This window comes from Phaethon aethereus, assembly GCF_964289735.1.
Source record: "Phaethon aethereus genome assembly, chromosome: 4".
NCBI lineage: Eukaryota > Metazoa > Chordata > Aves > Phaethontiformes > Phaethontidae > Phaethon > Phaethon aethereus.
The window spans coordinates 25,135,002-25,153,225 of NC_138578.1; the positions used below are offsets into that span (position 1 = coordinate 25,135,002).

General features: G+C 53.1%; 1 protein-coding gene across 1 annotated transcript in view; it reads left to right on the plus strand.

Moving 5' to 3' along the window:
• STAP1 (signal transducing adaptor family member 1) overlaps positions 1 to 17,990 on the plus strand; it is a gene marked incomplete at both ends in the record, with an annotated part of 40,974 nt that extends 22,984 nt beyond the window's left edge. Inside the window, 10 exon segments of the mRNA XM_081999623.1 lie at positions 12,254 to 12,334; positions 13,011 to 13,101; positions 13,104 to 13,111; positions 13,727 to 13,783; positions 14,794 to 14,853; positions 14,857 to 14,948; positions 15,582 to 15,696; positions 15,700 to 15,710; positions 16,342 to 16,411; positions 17,970 to 17,990. Of these exon segments, the coding sequence (XP_081855749.1) occupies positions 12,254 to 12,334; positions 13,011 to 13,101; positions 13,104 to 13,111; positions 13,727 to 13,783; positions 14,794 to 14,853; positions 14,857 to 14,948; positions 15,582 to 15,696; positions 15,700 to 15,710; positions 16,342 to 16,411; positions 17,970 to 17,990 (606 nt within the window).
• Positions 17,991 to 18,224: the final 234 nt, after the last annotated feature.

The following is an 18,224-nucleotide window of genomic DNA, read 5'->3' on the forward strand; positions in this document are numbered from 1 at the left end:
GCTGCAGACTCCACACCCGCCCTGGGCAGCCTGCGTGAGTGCGAGAGCCCCCTCAGGGTCAGGACGTGCTTTCCCGAGTTCTGATGGAATCTCACGGTTTTTCACTTGTGCCCGCTGGTTCCGTCAGGCGTCACTGCTGAGAAAGGTCTGGCGCCCTTGCCCTCGTTCCCTCCCATCAGATACACATGCCCAGGGGCATCTTCCCCTTAAAACGGAAGCAGAGCAGAAAACTGGGAAAGAAAGGAGAAAGGGGTCAGGGCACGCCTCACTCGCCTCCAAACGCCGCCCCGCTGCTTCTGCATCTGAGCAGGTAGAAACCTGCTGCCTGCCCACGTTCCCCAACAAAGTGTTGCACAGGCACTCACAGACAGAGGGTTGCTTAATACAAAGTCCTTTATTGTCATCTTTGCGTCACATAAAGGTCCCAGCGGGGATCAAAAGGATGGGCGGTCCCGTCCTGTTCCGGGTGGTCACAGGAGCCTCAGTTGCAACGGCATCTTCTGTGGGACCGTGGGAGATTCCCCAAACTCTGGTGATGCTGAGCTCCTCTGGAGCAGTGTCACCTCCACGCCAAGCCTGCGGCACAGACTCCGCAGGCAGTCTCTGGGGTGAGCGGCTTCTCCGTCCCCGTGTCTGAAATTGTCACCCGGGCCGCACCGGTGCGAGCGGAAAGGAGGTCCTCAGGGTCACGGGCATGGGTGGAAAAGCCCCGTGGGACCAGCAGCGTATGGGTGCAGAGCTGCAGACCTCCGAGGTGGAAATGGTCCTGCCGGGTGTGCCTCGCCGGCAGCCTCTCGGCAGCGGCGCAGCTCTCCGGCCATGCTATGCCGCTGGTCAAGCTGGCCTCTGCCTACTCCAGGCTCAGGTAGGCAGCCGAGCTGCCCGGCTGCACCGCAAAGATCATCTCCGTGCAGATGTTCATGATGGAGGTGCTGGTCAGCTGGAACCTGCAGGACCGGGAGGAGGGCAGCACCGTCAGCTGGCAGTGCTGCGACTGAGGCAAGAGCAGCCAGGCTGATCTCACCAGCACTTGGACCCAGCCCGCGATTTTCTCCACGTCCAAGCAGGAGCCCGTGCAGAGGGCGCGTAGGAGGTGGGAGCTCTGACCCCTCGGCAGCTTGTCGTCGGGGTGGTGGAGAAAGCACAAAACGTCCCCCAGCAGCTGCTCCCTCGAGCACGTGCACTCCAGCACCACGTGGATGCTGGATTCCCTTGCTGGCAGCCGCCGCGTGGTGTCCAACTCCAGGCTGAAAGAGTGCCCGGCGGGTGGCCGCAGGAAGACGAGCAGGCGGTAGGCGATGCTGTTCTCGCAGACGCTCCAGGCTTCACAGGTGCCGTCCACCCCAACGGCTGGGTGCATCTGCGGCATGAAAGCCCTCTTGCAAAGCACCCGGCAGACTCCAAGGAGGTCATCCACCAGCTCCTTCAGCACCTTGCACGTGTCGGGCAGGCCCTGCAGTGGCGATGGGGCGGACACGGCCAAAGACCTGACGCCACTGCGCGCACCGCTGAGGTCTTCCTCCTCCAGCTCGTCGTCCTCCTCCAGCTCGTCGTCCTCCTCGTCGCTGCTGGAGCAGTGCCGTGCACGGCAGCTGTCCCAGGCAAGCTTCGTTTCCCTGGCCACCCAGCAGACCTGGGCCAGCAGGACCAGGGCCGCTGCAACGGTCCAAAGTGGCCGCTGCTGCAACACAGAAAGGAGCGTGGCTTCCTGCGCGCCCCGGCTCCGCTCAACGTCCTGCAGCAGCCGGCTCATCTCCCGGCACAGATACTCCTCACGCTGCTGCATGCGCTCAGCTGTGGCCACGTCTATGTGCTGATCGTGCTTCAGCCCGTGCTGGGCGGCCAGCACGGCCAGGACGAAGGCGATTGCCGCAGCCATGGCCTGGCGGAGGTGGGAGAAAAGGGGGCTCAGCGGGGCTGGGAGGGTGGGAGCGCGGGGCTGGGGGAGCGGGCCAGGAGCCGCCTGGTGCCGCGGGCCGGCGGGAGAGGGGCTGAGGGCAGCCGGAGGGAGCAAGGGCAGGCTTTGCAAGCGCCGCAAGCGCCGCACGCGCGGGAGCCACGGGCTGCGTGCCCAGGAAAGCCTTTGGGCACCGGTGTCGCCGGGCCGGAAGGGGCCGCAGGCCCTGGCTGGAGACAGCGTGGGGCCCACCCTGCCCAAGCCACCCTGGTGGCCAGCCCCGGGCTGCGCTGTGCCCCGTGAGGGGGCAAGGGACGCCAGAGCAGAGCCTCCCCAGGCCCCAGCCCCGCCGCCCAAGAGCGGCCCGTGGAGCCACGGGCACCCGGCACATCCCCAAAGCCCCTCTGGGCACCTGCCCCCACTGGCAGCCCCGAGCAGCTCTGCCCCAGCCCTGAGGGCGGCACCGTGCCCTGCCCTGAGGGGCTGGGCTCCGGCTTCGAAGCCCCCCGGCCACCTGCCCCGTCCCCGACCCAGCCCAGCCTTCCCCCTGCGTGCTGCACTCACTCGTCGCCGAGTCCAACAGCAGTGGGGGCTGCCCGGTCATGGCCCTGGGGACCGCTCCCATTGTGACCTGTCCCCTGCGCTGTCACAGCCACCCGAGCAGCAGCACCCAGACGGCCAACCCCAGCCTTTGGCCCCTCCGCCCGGCTCAGCGGCTCCTGGGCATCGCAGCAAGTACAAACGCGCCCGGCAGGAGCGAGCTCCCAGGGGCTCTCTTGACGAAGCGGGCAGAGCCCCCCAAAAAACCGCAGCTGAAAGGAAAACGCCTGCTGTAGCTGGATGTCCCTGCCTTACGTAGAGAGGTGCACAGTTTTCTGGACCGGGTGGCCTGACTCCAAGCTCTCGTGGAAGTCATTGAATCATAGAATCGTTAGGGTTGGAAAAGACCTCAAAGATCATCAAGTCCAACCGTCAACCCAACACCACCATGGCCACTAAACCATGTCCCTAAGTGCCACATCTACATGGTTTTTGAACACCTCCAGTGATGGTGACTCCACTCAGCCTCCTCTTCTCCAGACTAAACAACCCCAGTTCCCTCAGCCGCTCCCCATAAAACTTGTACTCCAGACCCCTCACCAGCTTTGTTGCCCTTCTTTGGACACGCTCCAGCACCTCAGCATCCTTCTTGTAGTGAGGAGAAGAGGAGGCTGAGGGGAGACCTCATTGCTCTCTACAACTACCTGAAAGGGCGCTGTGGTCAGGTGCGTGTTGGTCTTTTCTCCCAAGGAACTAGCGATAGGACGAGACAAAATGGCCTCAAGCTGTGCCAGGGAAGGTTTGGATTGGACGTTACAAAAAATTTCTTTACTGCAAGAGTGGTCAAGCATTGGAACAGGCTGCCCAGGGAGGTGGTGTAGTCGCCATCTCTGGAAGTGTTCAAAAAGCGTGTGGATGTGGCGCTTCAGGACATGGTTTAGGGAACATGGTGGCACTGGATTAATGGTTGGACTTGATGATCTTGAAGGTCCTTTCCAACCTTAGTGATTCTGTGATTCTCCAGACGAAGCAATCTCAGTTCCCTCAGATGTTCCTCGTAAGACTTGTTCTCCAGACCCCTCACCACCTTCGCCGCCCTTCTCTGCACACGCTCCAGCAACTCAACATCCTTCTTGTTGTAAGAACACAGTATTCGAGGTGTGGCCTCACCAGGGCCGAGTACAGGGGCACCATCACTTCCCTGCTCGTGCCGGCCACACTATTGCTGATACAGGCCAGGACGCTGTTGGCCTTCTTGGCCACCTGGGCACACTGCCGGCTCATGTTCAGCCGGCTGTCAACCAGCACCCCCAGGTCCTTTTCCGCCGGGCAGCTCTCCAGCCACTCCTCCCCAAGCCTGTAGCGTTGCATGGGGTGGTTGTGACCGAAGGGCAGGACCCGGCACTTGGCCTTATTAAACCTCATGCAGTTGGCCTCGGCCCATCGATCCAGCCTCTCCAGATCCCTCTGCAGAGCCCTCCTACCCTCCAGCAGATCAAAAGTCCCACCCAACTTGGGGTTGCCTGCAAACTTACTGAGGGAGCACTCGATCCCCTCATCCAGAGCAGCGATAAAGATATTAAACAAGACTGGCCCCAAAATAAAGCCCCGGGGAACACCGCTTGCGACCGGCCACCAACTGGATTTAACTCCATTCACCACAAGGCTCTGGGCTCGGCCATCTAGCCAGTCCTGTACACAGCAAAGAGTACACCTGTCTAAGCCACGAGCCACCAGCTTCTCCAGGAGAATGCTGTGGGAGACGCTGTCAAAGGCTTTCCTAAAGTCCAGGTAGGCAACATCCACAGCCTTCCCCTCATCCACTAGGTGGGTCACCTGGTCACAGAAGGAGATCAGGTTGGTCAAACAGGACCTGCCTTTCATGAACCCATGCTCTGGGCCTGATCCCTTGGTTGTCCTGCACATGCCCTGTGAGCACCCTCAAGACGAACCGCTACACGATATTCCCCGGTACGGAGGTCAGGCTGACAGGCCTGTAGTTCCCAGGATCCTCCTTCCGGCCCTTCTTGCACAAGGGCGTCACATTGGCAAGCCTCCAGTCATCTGGGACCTCCCTTGTCAACCAGGTCTGCTGATAAATGATGAAGTGTGGCTTGGCAAGCTCCTCCGACAGCTCCCTCAGTACTCTCAGGTGGATCCCATCAGGCCCCATAGACTTGTGGGTGTCCACGTGGCACAACAGGTCCCTAACTGCTTCCTCCTGGACTGTGCGGGGGTTTATTCTGCTCCCCATCCCTGTCTTCCAGCTCAGGGGGCTGAATACCCTGAGCATACCTGGTCTGGCTATTAAAGACTGAGGCAAAGGCAGCATGAAGTACTTCAGCCTTTTCCTCATCCTTGGTGCCAATGTTCCCCCCCACGTATCACAAAGGGTGGAGATTCTCCTTGGCTCCCTTTTTGTTGTTGACCTGTTTATGAAAACGTTTTTTGTTATCTCTTACGACTGTGGCCAGATTGAGTTCTAGCTGGGCTTTTCCCTTCCTAATTTTCTCTCTGCATGACCTGTCAGAAGAGCTACAAGCCCTTGGCCCGAGACAAATCTCCTCCTCCCGCCTCTCCTCTTGGATTCCTTCTGCTGGGGCAGGACTTAGCCCTGCAAGCCCTGACGATCAAGCAAAATGCAAACCGTGTCCCTGGTGCAAGTGGGAAAGATCCGGTGGCTCCTGCCTCTGGCTACAGGCTTGCTCCCTGCAAGGGCAAGCAAGGGGGCGGGAGAGGCCACGCCGGGGCCGCAGCTCTCGGCTCCCCTCAGGTTTCCCCGGCTCAGGAGATGCCCCTGGGCACCGCTGGAGCTGGAGCGCTCCCCTGCAGATCGTGCCTCCCACAAACGTGGCCTGTACTGCATGAGTGCATGCCTTGAGACCCACATGCCTCCAGAGCTTGCTGTAGCCTGGCTGCATATGTGCCAAGGCTGACACGGGTGCCACCTTTGTGTCAGTTCAGCATGTGCAGAGCCCTACGTCCGAGGGGATGTCAGTAAGTGGGAGCATGCCCTGAAGCCCCGTTGAGTGTTAACTAAGTGTCTCTCGTCGAGGTGGTGGGGACCTGAGGTCGCAAGCGGAGGGAATGCAGAACCACAAAATCATTTTGGTGGGAAAAGACCCTTCAGAGATCATCGAGGCCAACCATAAACCTAGCACTGCCAAGTCCACCACTAAACCATGTCCCGAAGCACCACATCTTTCAAATACCTCCAGGGATGGTGACTCAACCACTTCCCTGGGCAGCCTGTTCCAGTGCTTGACAACCCTTTCGGCAAAGAAATTTCTCCTAATAGCCAACCGGAACCCGCCCTGGCGCAACTTGACTCCAAGGTAGCAGTTCTGCTAACCCCGCTCCTTACTTCTCCGGGAATCGAAGACTCTAGCCTTTTGTGGTCCCTGTGCCCGAGACGGCCTCCAACCATCACGTCACACACATGTCCTTCTCGGTTCGCAAACCACGGGCCCAGCAGAACGCCTTCGCTAGTTGGCTCACTCACCGCCTGGGTCAGGAAGTTATCTTCCGCACGCTCCAGGAACCTCCCAGGCATACCTTTGCTCTACCTGCCCGGGACTGTAGGCAGGCCACCCCAAGGCATTCAAAGCGTGCAGGTGTGAGAGAAGCTGATGCGGCCTGTGGATGGTTTCCTCCCGCTCTGCCAGCCGGCGAGATGCAGCGGCTCCCTTGGTGCTGCCCTTCGTGCCTGTAGACATGACGGTGCTCTCGGTGCCTTCATGACACTGATGTGGGGGTGAGGGTGCCCAAGCCTCGCACCGGTGCGGCAAGCAGAGCATCCGGAGCCCCGTGCTGCACTTGTGGTGCTTGTTCCCTTCTCCACGTGGAGGACGTGAGGTCCACCTCGCCAGGGCTCGCCCCAGCGCAACGCTGTCGGGCTCCCAGCGCTTGGTTTGCCCCAAGCTCACCTGGAGCAACCCCCCTGCTCAAGCACGGCCGCCTTGAGCAGCCTGTCCAGGACCGTGTCCAGACGGCTTTCGCAGGCTGCAGACTCCACACCCGCCCTGGGCAGCCTGCGTGAGTGCGAGAGCCCCCTCAGGGTCAGGACGTGCTTTCCCGAGTTCTGATGGAATCTCACGGTTTTTCACTTGTGCCCGCTGGTTCCGTCAGGCGTCACTGCTGAGAAAGGTCTGGCGCCCTTGCCCTCGTTCCCTCCCATCAGATACACATGCCCAGGGGCATCTTCCCCTTAAAACGGAAGCAGAGCAGAAAACTGGGAAAGAAAGGAGAAAGGGGTCAGGGCACGCCTCACTCGCCTCCAAACGCCGCCCCGCTGCTTCTGCATCTGAGCAGGTAGAAACCTGCTGCCTGCCCACATTCCCCAACAAAGTGTTGCACAGGCACTCACAGACAGAGGGTTGCTTAATACAAAGTCCTTTATTGTCATCTTTGCGTCACATAAAGGTCCCAGCGGGGATCAAAAGGATGGGCGGTCCCGTCCTGTTCCGGGTGGTCACAGGAGCCTCAGTTGCAACGGCATCTTCTGTGGGACCGCGGGAGATTCCCCAAACTCTGGTGATGCTGAGCTCCTCTGGAGCAGTGTCACCTCCACGCCAAGCCTGCGGCACAGACTCCGCAGGCAGTCTCTGGGGTGAGCGGCTTCTCCGTCCCCGTGTCTGAAATTGTCACCCGGGCCGCACCGGTGCGAGCGGAAAGGAGGTCCTCAGGGTCACGGGCATGGGTGGAAAAGCCCCGTGGGACCAGCAGCGTATGGGTGCAGAGCTGCAGACCTCCGAGGTGGAAATGGTCCTGCCGGGTGTGCCTCGCCGGCAGCCTCTCGGCAGCGGCGCAGCTCTCCGGCCATGCTATGCCGCTGGTCAAGCTGGCCTCTGCCTACTCCAGGCTCAGGTAGGCAGCCGAGCTGCCCGGCTGCACCGCAAAGATCATCTCCGTGCAGATGTTCATGATGGAGGTGCTGGTCAGCTGGAACCTGCAGGACCGGGAGGAGGGCAGCACCGTCAGCTGGCAGTGCTGCGACTGAGGCAAGAGCAGCCAGGCTGATCTCACCAGCACTTGGACCCAGCCCGCGATTTTCTCCACGTCCAAGCAGGAGCCCGTGCAGAGGGCGCGTAGGAGGTGGGAGCTCTGACCCCTCGGCAGCTTGTCGTCGGGGTGGTGGAGAAAGCACAAAACGTCCCCCAGCAGCTGCTCCCTCGAGCACGTGCACTCCAGCACCACGTGGATGCTGGATTCCCTTGCTGGCAGCCGCCGCGTGGTGTCCAACTCCAGGCTGAAAGAGTGCCCGGCGGGTGGCCGCAGGAAGACGAGCAGGCGGTAGGCGATGCTGTTCTCGCAGACGCTCCAGGCTTCACAGGTGCCGTCCACCCCAACGGCTGGGTGCATCTGCGGCATGAAAGCCCTCTTGCAAAGCACCCGGCAGACTCCAAGGAGGTCATCCACCAGCTCCTTCAGCACCTTGCACGTGTCGGGCAGGCCCTGCAGTGGCGATGGGGCGGACACGGCCAAAGACCTGACGCCACTGCGCGCACCGCTGAGGTCTTCCTCCTCCAGCTCGTCGTCCTCCTCCAGCTCGTCGTCCTCCTCGTCGCTGCTGGAGCAGTGCCGTGCACGGCAGCTGTCCCAGGCAAGCTTCGTTTCCCTGGCCACCCAGCAGACCTGGGCCAGCAGGACCAGGGCCGCTGCAACGGTCCAAAGTGGCCGCTGCTGCAACACAGAAAGGAGCGTGGCTTCCTGCGCGCCCCGGCTCCGCTCAACGTCCTGCAGCAGCCGGCTCATCTCCCGGCACAGATACTCCTCACGCTGCTGCATGCGCTCAGCTGTGGCCACGTCTATGTGCTGATCGTGCTTCAGCCCGTGCTGGGCGGCCAGCACGGCCAGGACGAAGGCGATTGCCGCAGCCATGGCCTGGCGGAGGTGGGAGAAAAGGGGGCTCAGCGGGGCTGGGAGGGTGGGAGCGCGGGGCTGGGGGAGCGGGCCAGGAGCCGCCTGGTGCCGCGGGCCGGCGGGAGAGGGGCTGAGGGCAGCCGGAGGGAGCAAGGGCAGGCTTTGCAAGCGCCGCAAGCGCCGCACGCGCGGGAGCCACGGGCTGCGTGCCCAGGAAAGCCTTTGGGCACCGGTGTCGCCGGGCCGGAAGGGGCCGCAGGCCCTGGCTGGAGACAGCGTGGGGCCCACCCTGCCCAAGCCACCCTGGTGGCCAGCCCCGGGCTGCGCTGTGCCCCGTGAGGGGGCAAGGGACGCCAGAGCAGAGCCTCCCCAGGCCCCAGCCCCGCCGCCCAAGAGCGGCCCGTGGAGCCACGGGCACCCGGCACATCCCCAAAGCCCCTCTGGGCACCTGCCCCCACTGGCAGCCCCGAGCAGCTCTGCCCCAGCCCTGAGGGCGGCACCGTGCCCTGCCCTGAGGGGCTGGGCTCCGGCTTCGAAGCCCCCCGGCCACCTGCCCCGTCCCCGACCCAGCCCAGCCTTCCCCTGCGTGCTGCACTCACTCGTCGCCGAGTCCAACAGCAGTGGGGGCTGCCCGGTCATGGCCCTGGGGACCGCTCCCATTGTGACCTGTCCCCTGCGCTGTCACAGCCACCCGAGCAGCAGCACCCAGACGGCCAACCCCAGCCTTTGGCCCCTCCGCCCGGCTCAGCGGCTCCTGGGCATCGCAGCAAGTACAAACGCGCCCGGCAGGAGCGAGCTCCCAGGGGCTCTCTTGACGAAGCGGGCAGAGCCCCCCAAAAAACCGCAGCTGAAAGGAAAACGCCTGCTGTAGCTGGATGTCCCTGCCTTACGTAGAGAGGTGCACAGTTTTCTGGACCGGGTGGCCTGACTCCAAGCTCTCGTGGAAGTCATTGAATCATAGAATCGTTAGGGTTGGAAAAGACCTCAAAGATCATCAAGTCCAACCGTCAACCCAACACCACCATGGCCACTAAACCATGTCCCTAAGTGCCACATCTACATGGTTTTTGAACACCTCCAGTGATGGTGACTCCACTCAGCCTCCTCTTCTCCAGACTAAACAACCCCAGTTCCCTCAGCCGCTCCCCATAAAACTTGTACTCCAGACCCCTCACCAGCTTTGTTGCCCTTCTTTGGACACGCTCCAGCACCTCAGCATCCTTCTTGTAGTGAGGAGAAGAGGAGGCTGAGGGGAGACCTCATTGCTCTCTACAACTACCTGAAAGGGCGCTGTGGTCAGGTGCGTGTTGGTCTTTTCTCCCAAGGAACTAGCGATAGGACGAGACAAAATGGCCTCAAGCTGTGCCAGGGAAGGTTTGGATTGGACGTTACAAAAAATTTCTTTACTGCAAGAGTGGTCAAGCATTGGAACAGGCTGCCCAGGGAGGTGGTGTAGTCGCCATCTCTGGAAGTGTTCAAAAAGCGTGTGGATGTGGCGCTTCAGGACATGGTTTAGGGAACATGGTGGCACTGGATTAATGGTTGGACTTGATGATCTTGAAGGTCCTTTCCAACCTTAGTGATTCTGTGATTCTCCAGACGAAGCAATCTCAGTTCCCTCAGATGTTCCTCGTAAGACTTGTTCTCCAGACCCCTCACCACCTTCGCCGCCCTTCTCTGCACACGCTCCAGCAACTCAACATCCTTCTTGTTGTAAGAACACAGTATTCGAGGTGTGGCCTCACCAGGGCCGAGTACAGGGGCACCATCACTTCCCTGCTCATGCCGGCCACACTATTGCTGATACAGGCCAGGACGCTGTTGGCCTTCTTGGCCACCTGGGCACACTGCCGGCTCATGTTCAGCCGGCTGTCAACCAGCACCCCCAGGTCCTTTTCCGCCGGGCAGCTCTCCAGCCACTCCTCCCCAAGCCTGTAGCGTTGCATGGGGTGGTTGTGACCGAAGGGCAGGACCCGGCACTTGGCCTTATTAAACCTCATGCAGTTGGCCTCGGCCCATCGATCCAGCCTCTCCAGATCCCTCTGCAGAGCCCTCCTACCCTCCAGCAGATCAAAAGTCCCACCCAACTTGGGGTTGCCTGCAAACTTACTGAGGGAGCACTCGATCCCCTCATCCAGAGCAGCGATAAAGATATTAAACAAGACTGGCCCCAAAATAAAGCCCCGGGGAACACCGCTTGCGACCGGCCACCAACTGGATTTAACTCCATTCACCACAAGGCTCTGGGCTCGGCCGTCTAGCCAGTCCTGTACACAGCAAAGAGTACACCTGTCTAAGCCACGAGCCACCAGCTTCTCCAGGAGAATGCTGTGGGAGACGCTGTCAAAGGCTTTCCTAAAGTCCAGGTAGGCAACATCCACAGCCTTCCCCTCATCCACTAGGTGGGTCACCTGGTCACAGAAGGAGATCAGGTTGGTCAAACAGGACCTGCCTTTCATGAACCCATGCTCTGGGCCTGATCCCTTGGTTGTCCTGCACATGCCCTGTGAGCACCCTCAAGACGAACCGCTACATGATATTCCCCGGTACAGAGGTCAGGCTGACAGGCCTGTAGTTCCCAGGATCCTCCTTTCGGCCTTTCTTGTAGACTGATTCATTGCAATTCAATGCATTGGTTTGTTGTATTTAGCAGGAAAACACTTGCAAGTTTAATAAAGCTCCCTGTTACGTGCCTTTTTACATATTTTTTTATGTAAAACCTTTTTTTCCCCCTGAATGATACCTCCTTCTGAAATTGAAAAACTACCATACTGGAATAACAAAAACTAACAGGGCAGAGCAAGAATATGCAGCTCATCTGAAGACACTTAGTGGGACTGATGAGGTGTATTACCACTTTTGAGAGACCAGACGCCGAAGAGAAAAACATACTCCTGGCTGCGAAACAATAACAAGTGCTCCTGGACAACTACTATTACCACATTTCCCTAGAGCAGAAAGCCCAGTTCATAAGGTGCAGTTCAAAAATTTCCCATGACATCCAGCCCCACACCACAGCAAGCAATGTTATTTCTTTTCTCAATTTTTGTGACTTGTGGTTTAATCCCCAGCCTTAGGGGGGAAAAAAAAAAGACCCAACCAAAAAACCCCCAAACCAAACAACAAATGTAAAACAGGTAAGTAAACTGAAAGCTAGAGCAGAGTTGCTGTTTTACAGAAGTTGCCTTACCAATTCAGTGTCCTGCAACAGCTATAATTCTCAAGGTATCAGGGACACATGAAAACAGAAAAACCTTTCCCATCACTCTGGCATGACTCCATTTAGGGAACAGCTAGAAGAGTCAGACAATAGTATTTACCTTGGCATGGTGTTGATTTACAAACACTACTACACATCATTTAAAGACAAAGCATGTAAAATACTACTTCAAATGCAAGAAGTCCAGTTAATAGGTCAGCCTACCGTCAAGTTCCATGATCTTCTCCCTATAGCAAGTAAACTGGCAGGATCAAAATTCAGTGCAAATGGGCACTTCCAGAGAATGGTGTTCAGAAGACTCGAGTCTTTACAAGTGTTCATCTCATGCTATTTTCCACTTGCATGCCTTTTACAGAGAGCAAGATTTTAAAGTGGCATTTAAAATATATCTTCCATCCATTATGTACTCCCTTTAAATTGTTTGACAAATTGTTGACAAACATTTAAAAAATTTGAATTAGTTAAAAGTAAAGTTTTCTAGTTCCATGCTGGATAAGGATACTAGAAAACAAAGCCTAGAGCCCATATATCTCTTTACCTGTAAAGAATTGTTTACTGGACTTTTTTTGTGTAAGCTGCCTGCAAAATACATATTTGCTCTTTAATGATCTTTATAACACCGAAAACTAACATATGACGACACAGGTTTTTTCTTAGCAGTTCTTTCACTTTCAGCATTTTGTGGGAACTGAGAAGATCGTCTTCACAAACTAACACTTCCTCCGTTCCAGCAGGAATTTAGAGTGTATTGGACAGAACTCAGAAGAACTATGCCTTTCTTTTATGATGATAAAAAAGCCCCAACAATGAGTAATGTGCTAGCTTTGTAACTACCCAGCTGATTAAGTGCATCAGTTACATTCATCAAGTAATCCTTCTGTACTCCAGATATCCCTGGGCACCCTTTCATCACCCATCTGCATAGTCCAAAAAATAGTACTGAACATTGTAACAGAAAGGCTGAGATCAAAAAAAGCCACAGTGAAACAAATTACAGCATATTAATTTGCCTCATCAAAACAAACAAAAAAAGGAGTATTTTTTTGGCACCTGAGCTACAAACACATCCACACTGCTTCATAATTTTACCTAGTGCTTTTTCCTGAGCTGTGCAAGGGTAAAATTATCACTATGTGTAATATGACTTTCCCTTACACAGCTGAGGAGAAAGTGCTTTGTATTATGATGGTGTACTCTGGCTGAGGGTTTAGTTGAAGTTACAAAGCAAACACTCAGGGAGGTCTCATGGATTTAATCTGTTTGTGATTGTGAAGATTAGGATGGGAAAAATCCAGAAGGTAATTTTTTTGGTGAGAAGTGCTTCTGTAAGCAGAATAAAGGACTGAGCATTGGCACAATTGTCAGTTAAACTTAACCCAAATTCTAGGGAAAAAAAAAGTTTCAATCTATTTTCTTCTAAACAAATTCCTTTAGAGAGCAGCTAGAATTTGTGCTATTTTTCTCCCCCACCCCCCACCTTAGTACTCACAGCAATTGGATGTATCAGCTTTGACCTCAGCAACCAATGTTTATTCAGATGAAAATGGTTCTGCACAGTTCATCCTGATGATGAACTCCATTTTGGCATGGGAGTAGAGATGCCTTCTGGACAACTAAGCATACAGCCTGCAGGCAGGCAGCACCAAAAGGCAGTCAGAGAGGGAGGAAGGGCAAAGGAACCCACCTCCATGGAACATCTCCCTTGAGGCATTCAAAGTTTTTCTCAGGAGTATCTGGGAATATGAAACGAGTAAAGAATTGAACAGGAAAATACACCAGAGAAACCAGGAAGCACCACACTGACAGGCCCACACCACTTGTAAAAACAAGAAGGGGATAAAATACCTGACCACCACCCCATCCCCCGAAGCCATACAGACTACAGTGCTCAGGGACTATCTAGAAGGTTTTATACTTGATACTCACCTATCTCCTTCGCAGAGCCTTCTTGGCTTCTCCTTTTACTCCAACAGAGCATATGATTATTTTTTTACCTTCCCAACTCTATCCTCTCCCTCTAAACAGAACTTGGAGTACTGAGGAAATGCAGGCTTTCAGGGTGTGATGTAGCTTGGCAGGGAACTCATTTCCAGGCATGGTACTTCTAAAAAGGTGAGAGTTATTTGAGGCTTCCATGTGAAATACCATACTTTGTTGTTGTTGTTGCTCTGTAGTTGTTCTTACACCGACATTTTCTGTTCGCTCAGGCTAATGACTGTGGATGTGGGAAAGAATGGAAGGGTTCTATTCTCACCGTAACAAAGGTATGGAAGAGTTTTACATCTCACTTCATCTCAGAAGTGTCTGTAAGGGGGTTTTGTCTTCATGCATGCTTCTGTAGGCACAAAGCCTTGCTTCTAAGGTGTTTGCATGCACTAAACTGTTGAGGGTTTTTGTTGGGGTTTTTGGGGGGGGGGGGGAGTTGTGTTGTTTTGTTTTTTCCCGAGGAGAGTAAAATTCAGGCTGATTTAACCCCAGCTCATCTGCAATATATGCTCTGCCATGGTATCTACTCAGACACCCACACAGTCCACAGTCCCCAATCCACTGGTTGCTGTCCAGGAAGGAAAAGACTTGTAGCACAAGTCCATCCCCTGCCTGCAGCTGCGATAAAGGGACCCTGCTCTGAGACACAAAATTACAAAATCACAGAATCATTAAGGTTGGAATAGACCTTTAAGATCACCAAGTCCAACCGTCAATGCAACACCACTATGCCCACTAAACCATGTCAAATTCTCTAGGTCTCCATCATGGGATAAACACGTAACCAAAGACGTGGCCAAACTGCACACGTCAGAGAACCCCTCAGTTCAGTTTTATTCTAGTATTCTTCTTAGCTAAATGCACTTTGAAAATAGCAAGAGCCTCTTTCATAATGACCAGTGGAAAAATAAATGAAGTTTGTTCAGAAATGACTTTACATTGGCCTAGCTCGATCATTTAAAAAGCTAAGGATGGCTGAAATTGGTTAAATTACATTTATACAGCATTTTGCAGTATAGCAGCTGCGAAATATCGTTGTGGATTCTTACATCATTCCCACTTCTGTCAATGCACATTTCTTCTAACAAAAACACATGTGCAGCATTTTATTCAAAGCAGAAGCATATCCAAACCTTCCAGATTATCACAGCTGCTGAAACCAAGCAGGTAAGAAAGATTTCTGCACAGCAGCTGCACTCAGAGATCAGCTTTGATGTGCACACGGAAACGATTGCTCACAATGTTTGTCCACTCTCATTTTCTTTTCAATTACAATGTTAATTTTCAGCTGTTAGCTCCACCAGATGAGTCATTACCACCCGGGCAACTTATCAGAATGCATGAAGTGTAGAGAAGGAAAAGAAAGATTACGCTTAAGAACTGTTCCGGAGCATCCTTGAACAGAAAAAGCCCTCCCAGAAGTACATTGACCACTATGCCAGCATAAGCTCTGACTGAACTATGCGAATACCAACCTGACTAAAGAGCCTTCCCTTCTTCTTTCAAAGTATTATTTCCATGCAGAGGTTCAAAATTCAGCTGTTGTACAAGGGTTGTATAGCATTCAACAAACAAAATCTACCTTAAGGCCTTTATAGAGATTTCCTAAGGGAAAGATTACTCCTGCAGCTTTCCTACAATGCCTTTTGTTTTGAAACCGCTGAGTGCAGCATATTGCTGTGCTTAAAAAACTTTTCAGAAAGCCACACATTGGGCTGCTGTGTCTGCCCTTCTGAGAAATGCTGGTTACCATTGAGAAGGTCAAGGTAAGTCCAGGTTACTCTTCTCGCATTCTTTCTAAGGGTCCAGAAAGTGTCGTGCCCATATGAAAGCTCCACTTGCTCTCTGGGAAGACCAAAGCACTGCTGGACTGATTATGCTCCTATAGTAGCATTAATCAGCAAGAGTCCTTCAGATGTCATGGCTCTTGGCAGCCACGGCTAGTTAGCCTGGATAAGCCTAGCATTGTGAAGAGGTGTTAGCCTGGTAGACAGTGTCTCTTCGTGCAGCTCAGAATGGCCTGGCCTTGCCAGCATAACTGGCATTCATGCAGTTTCTCTCCTCCCTCCTCTGCAGGTGCTTCTATGCAGTATCTCAGCAAGAAGCAACAGAGATGTTAGAAATGAACCCTTCACGTGGGAATTTGATCCTGCGTCCCGGCAGTGACAGCAAGAACTGCGCAATCAGTATCTGACACGAGCTGGAGTAGGTTGATACCACAATATATTATCCCATTCTTAACTAGTATGCACTGTATTAAAAGCTGAATTCTTATACCCAGAGTTGACACGTGCAGCCTTGCCTTCAGGCTATTTTGAGAAAGGCAAATGAGGCAGCAGGGGCAGGCCTGAGACCAACTTCTTGGTTGTCTCCTCCTCCAAAGCCAGTTAGATTAAACAAAACAGCAATAAAGACCCATTTGCTTGGGTAAATGGATTTCCCTTGTTTGCCGTGAAACCCTACTCAGTTTAAGAAATTGTCATGCAGAATGAACATGGAACAAGCTGTACCCCTTTGTAAAACAAACAATTAAAAATTACAAGTGTTTTCAAACAGTAACTTAGTTTAAAAACACACCACATTTCAACTGAATTGCCATGTTTTTAGCTTTTGCAGAGCTTCAGAAGAAGAGGCATCTGAGACACCAAGAATGACATTTGCAATTCTCAGTGTTGTGAACTAAAACAGGAAAAAACAAACCCTGCCACACACATTCAATAAGCTCTGGGGATATTAAGCAGCACACCCATTGCTCCTGCAAAGGAGTTAACAATGACAACGATACATCAAAAAGCATTTCATTTCAGGCAGTATATCAACTTTCCTTTTCTTTCAGGGCCCCACGCTTAAAGCACCACAAAGTGATATCCAAAGGTACAAGTTACGTTATCGAATTGGAAAGACAGGTAAGTGAGCAATTCCCTTGTTGAAGATTCTTAAGCAGGTGTAAGAAATATCACTTTGCAGAACATTAGAAAAGCTCTAATAAATTACTAACTAATAAATTACTAATTAGTGAGTCAAAGTAATGTATGCAGAGAGTTCATCTCTCTTGTTAGCCCAACTAACCTAATCCCAAAGAACAAGTTATCTTTTAAGAACTACAAAATTTGGAAAAAAACCCCACATCAGCATCTTCTCTCTAACAAAAATAAAATCAAACCACTCACAAAACACCCAAAATTGCTTAATTATTTTTTTCAACTCAGGCTTCAGTACTAAGTCTGAAAACTGAGCTCTCATTGGAGCTAGAGGAAGTTCAAAATGCACTCCATGAAACTTTTAGAAGTAAAATTAACTTTGTTAAGTGTGAGCAAGGCTGTATGGACCCTGTTATTTGGCTTAGAACAGTTTTCTTCCACTTTTCTTAAGACATGTTTAACTCAAGACCCAAGAAGCATCCTATTGGTTTGAAAAAGCATTTGCTGTTATCCCCATCTACTGAAAGAGCACCAGCAGTCATTGAAGAGCACAACAGTGCAGAGCACACCCTCTCTTTTGGTTTGTTTACTCATTTGATGGAAGGGAAGGAGTTATATGTTCGAGGGTCAAAATGTTACCATAGATTGCAGGGGGCTGTCCTACACCTCCCTGCACCCAAATGCTGGATGTAAATCCAGTATCGGTTGTTTGAGAAACATTGCTAGGGATCCCAGCCTGCCAGAATGTTTTTGAAAATGTGTTCTCAACACACAGGGCGTGTTCTATTTGATGTTTGGGGTTTTTTTGTTTAGGTTTCTCTTTTTCTTTGTTTTGGTGAAACAAGTGACACTCACAAGCCTTCAGGATGTTGTCATTTACTTTGAGACCCAAACCTGAGGGCACCTGAAACTGCTTGTCATACAGACGTGTGCTGCAGAGCATCCAGTGTTCTGAAAGCAAGCTGGTTGCTGAAGGCACACATAAGAATGGTCCTGCTAAAAGAAAGAGGCACGAGAAGCAGCACAAGAACTCTGCACTATTGAAGATAAACAGAAGGCATTCCCCAGGCTACTCTTTCTCAAGGTCTAGAACAGCTCTGTTGGCCCTAAGCCAGGAATGTGATGCAGGTTCTTCCACAGAAACATCTGAGATTTGAGGAGGGCAAATAAACCCCGATTCCTGTAGAAGATTAAATGTGGAAAAAGAAGACAAGACGAGAGTGGTAAAGAGAGGACACATGGCCCCTGAAAATGCGATGCAAAAAAAATTGTATTGAAATTAGGCAGATGGTGTCTGTGGGGCTCAATTATTCTGTCACTGGCTCACAGTGCAATAAACTCTTATTAAAAACCCCATTTCTTGTCTATTCCCTTGTAACGGTATCGGTACTATTTATGACATCCCATAGAGACAGCAGGGATACCTCACCTCTGCTGGGCCTTTGAGCATTGCTGGAGAGGTGCAATACAGACCAAAAAGCGGAAAATACAAGTCTGGGTAGCTTGAACTGGGCGTTCCTGTTCTCTCATATAACCCTTACAGGACCTGGAACATCCTGAGTAAGGTGGCTGGGGCATTTCCTATGTCATTCAACTGAGGGAGGGCATAAATTCAGGCAAACACACTTCTCCTGCCCAGCTGAACATTCCCACCCCTTCTACATGCCAGCAGGGGTGTTCATCACACCCTGCTGTGAGCTACTTCATGAAACTAAACAAAAATAAGTCAGTGTCCCTGTCTGTTAGGCTCTCTGACCCACCTTCTCCCTGGGCTGAGACAAGCCCCAGTGAGTGCACA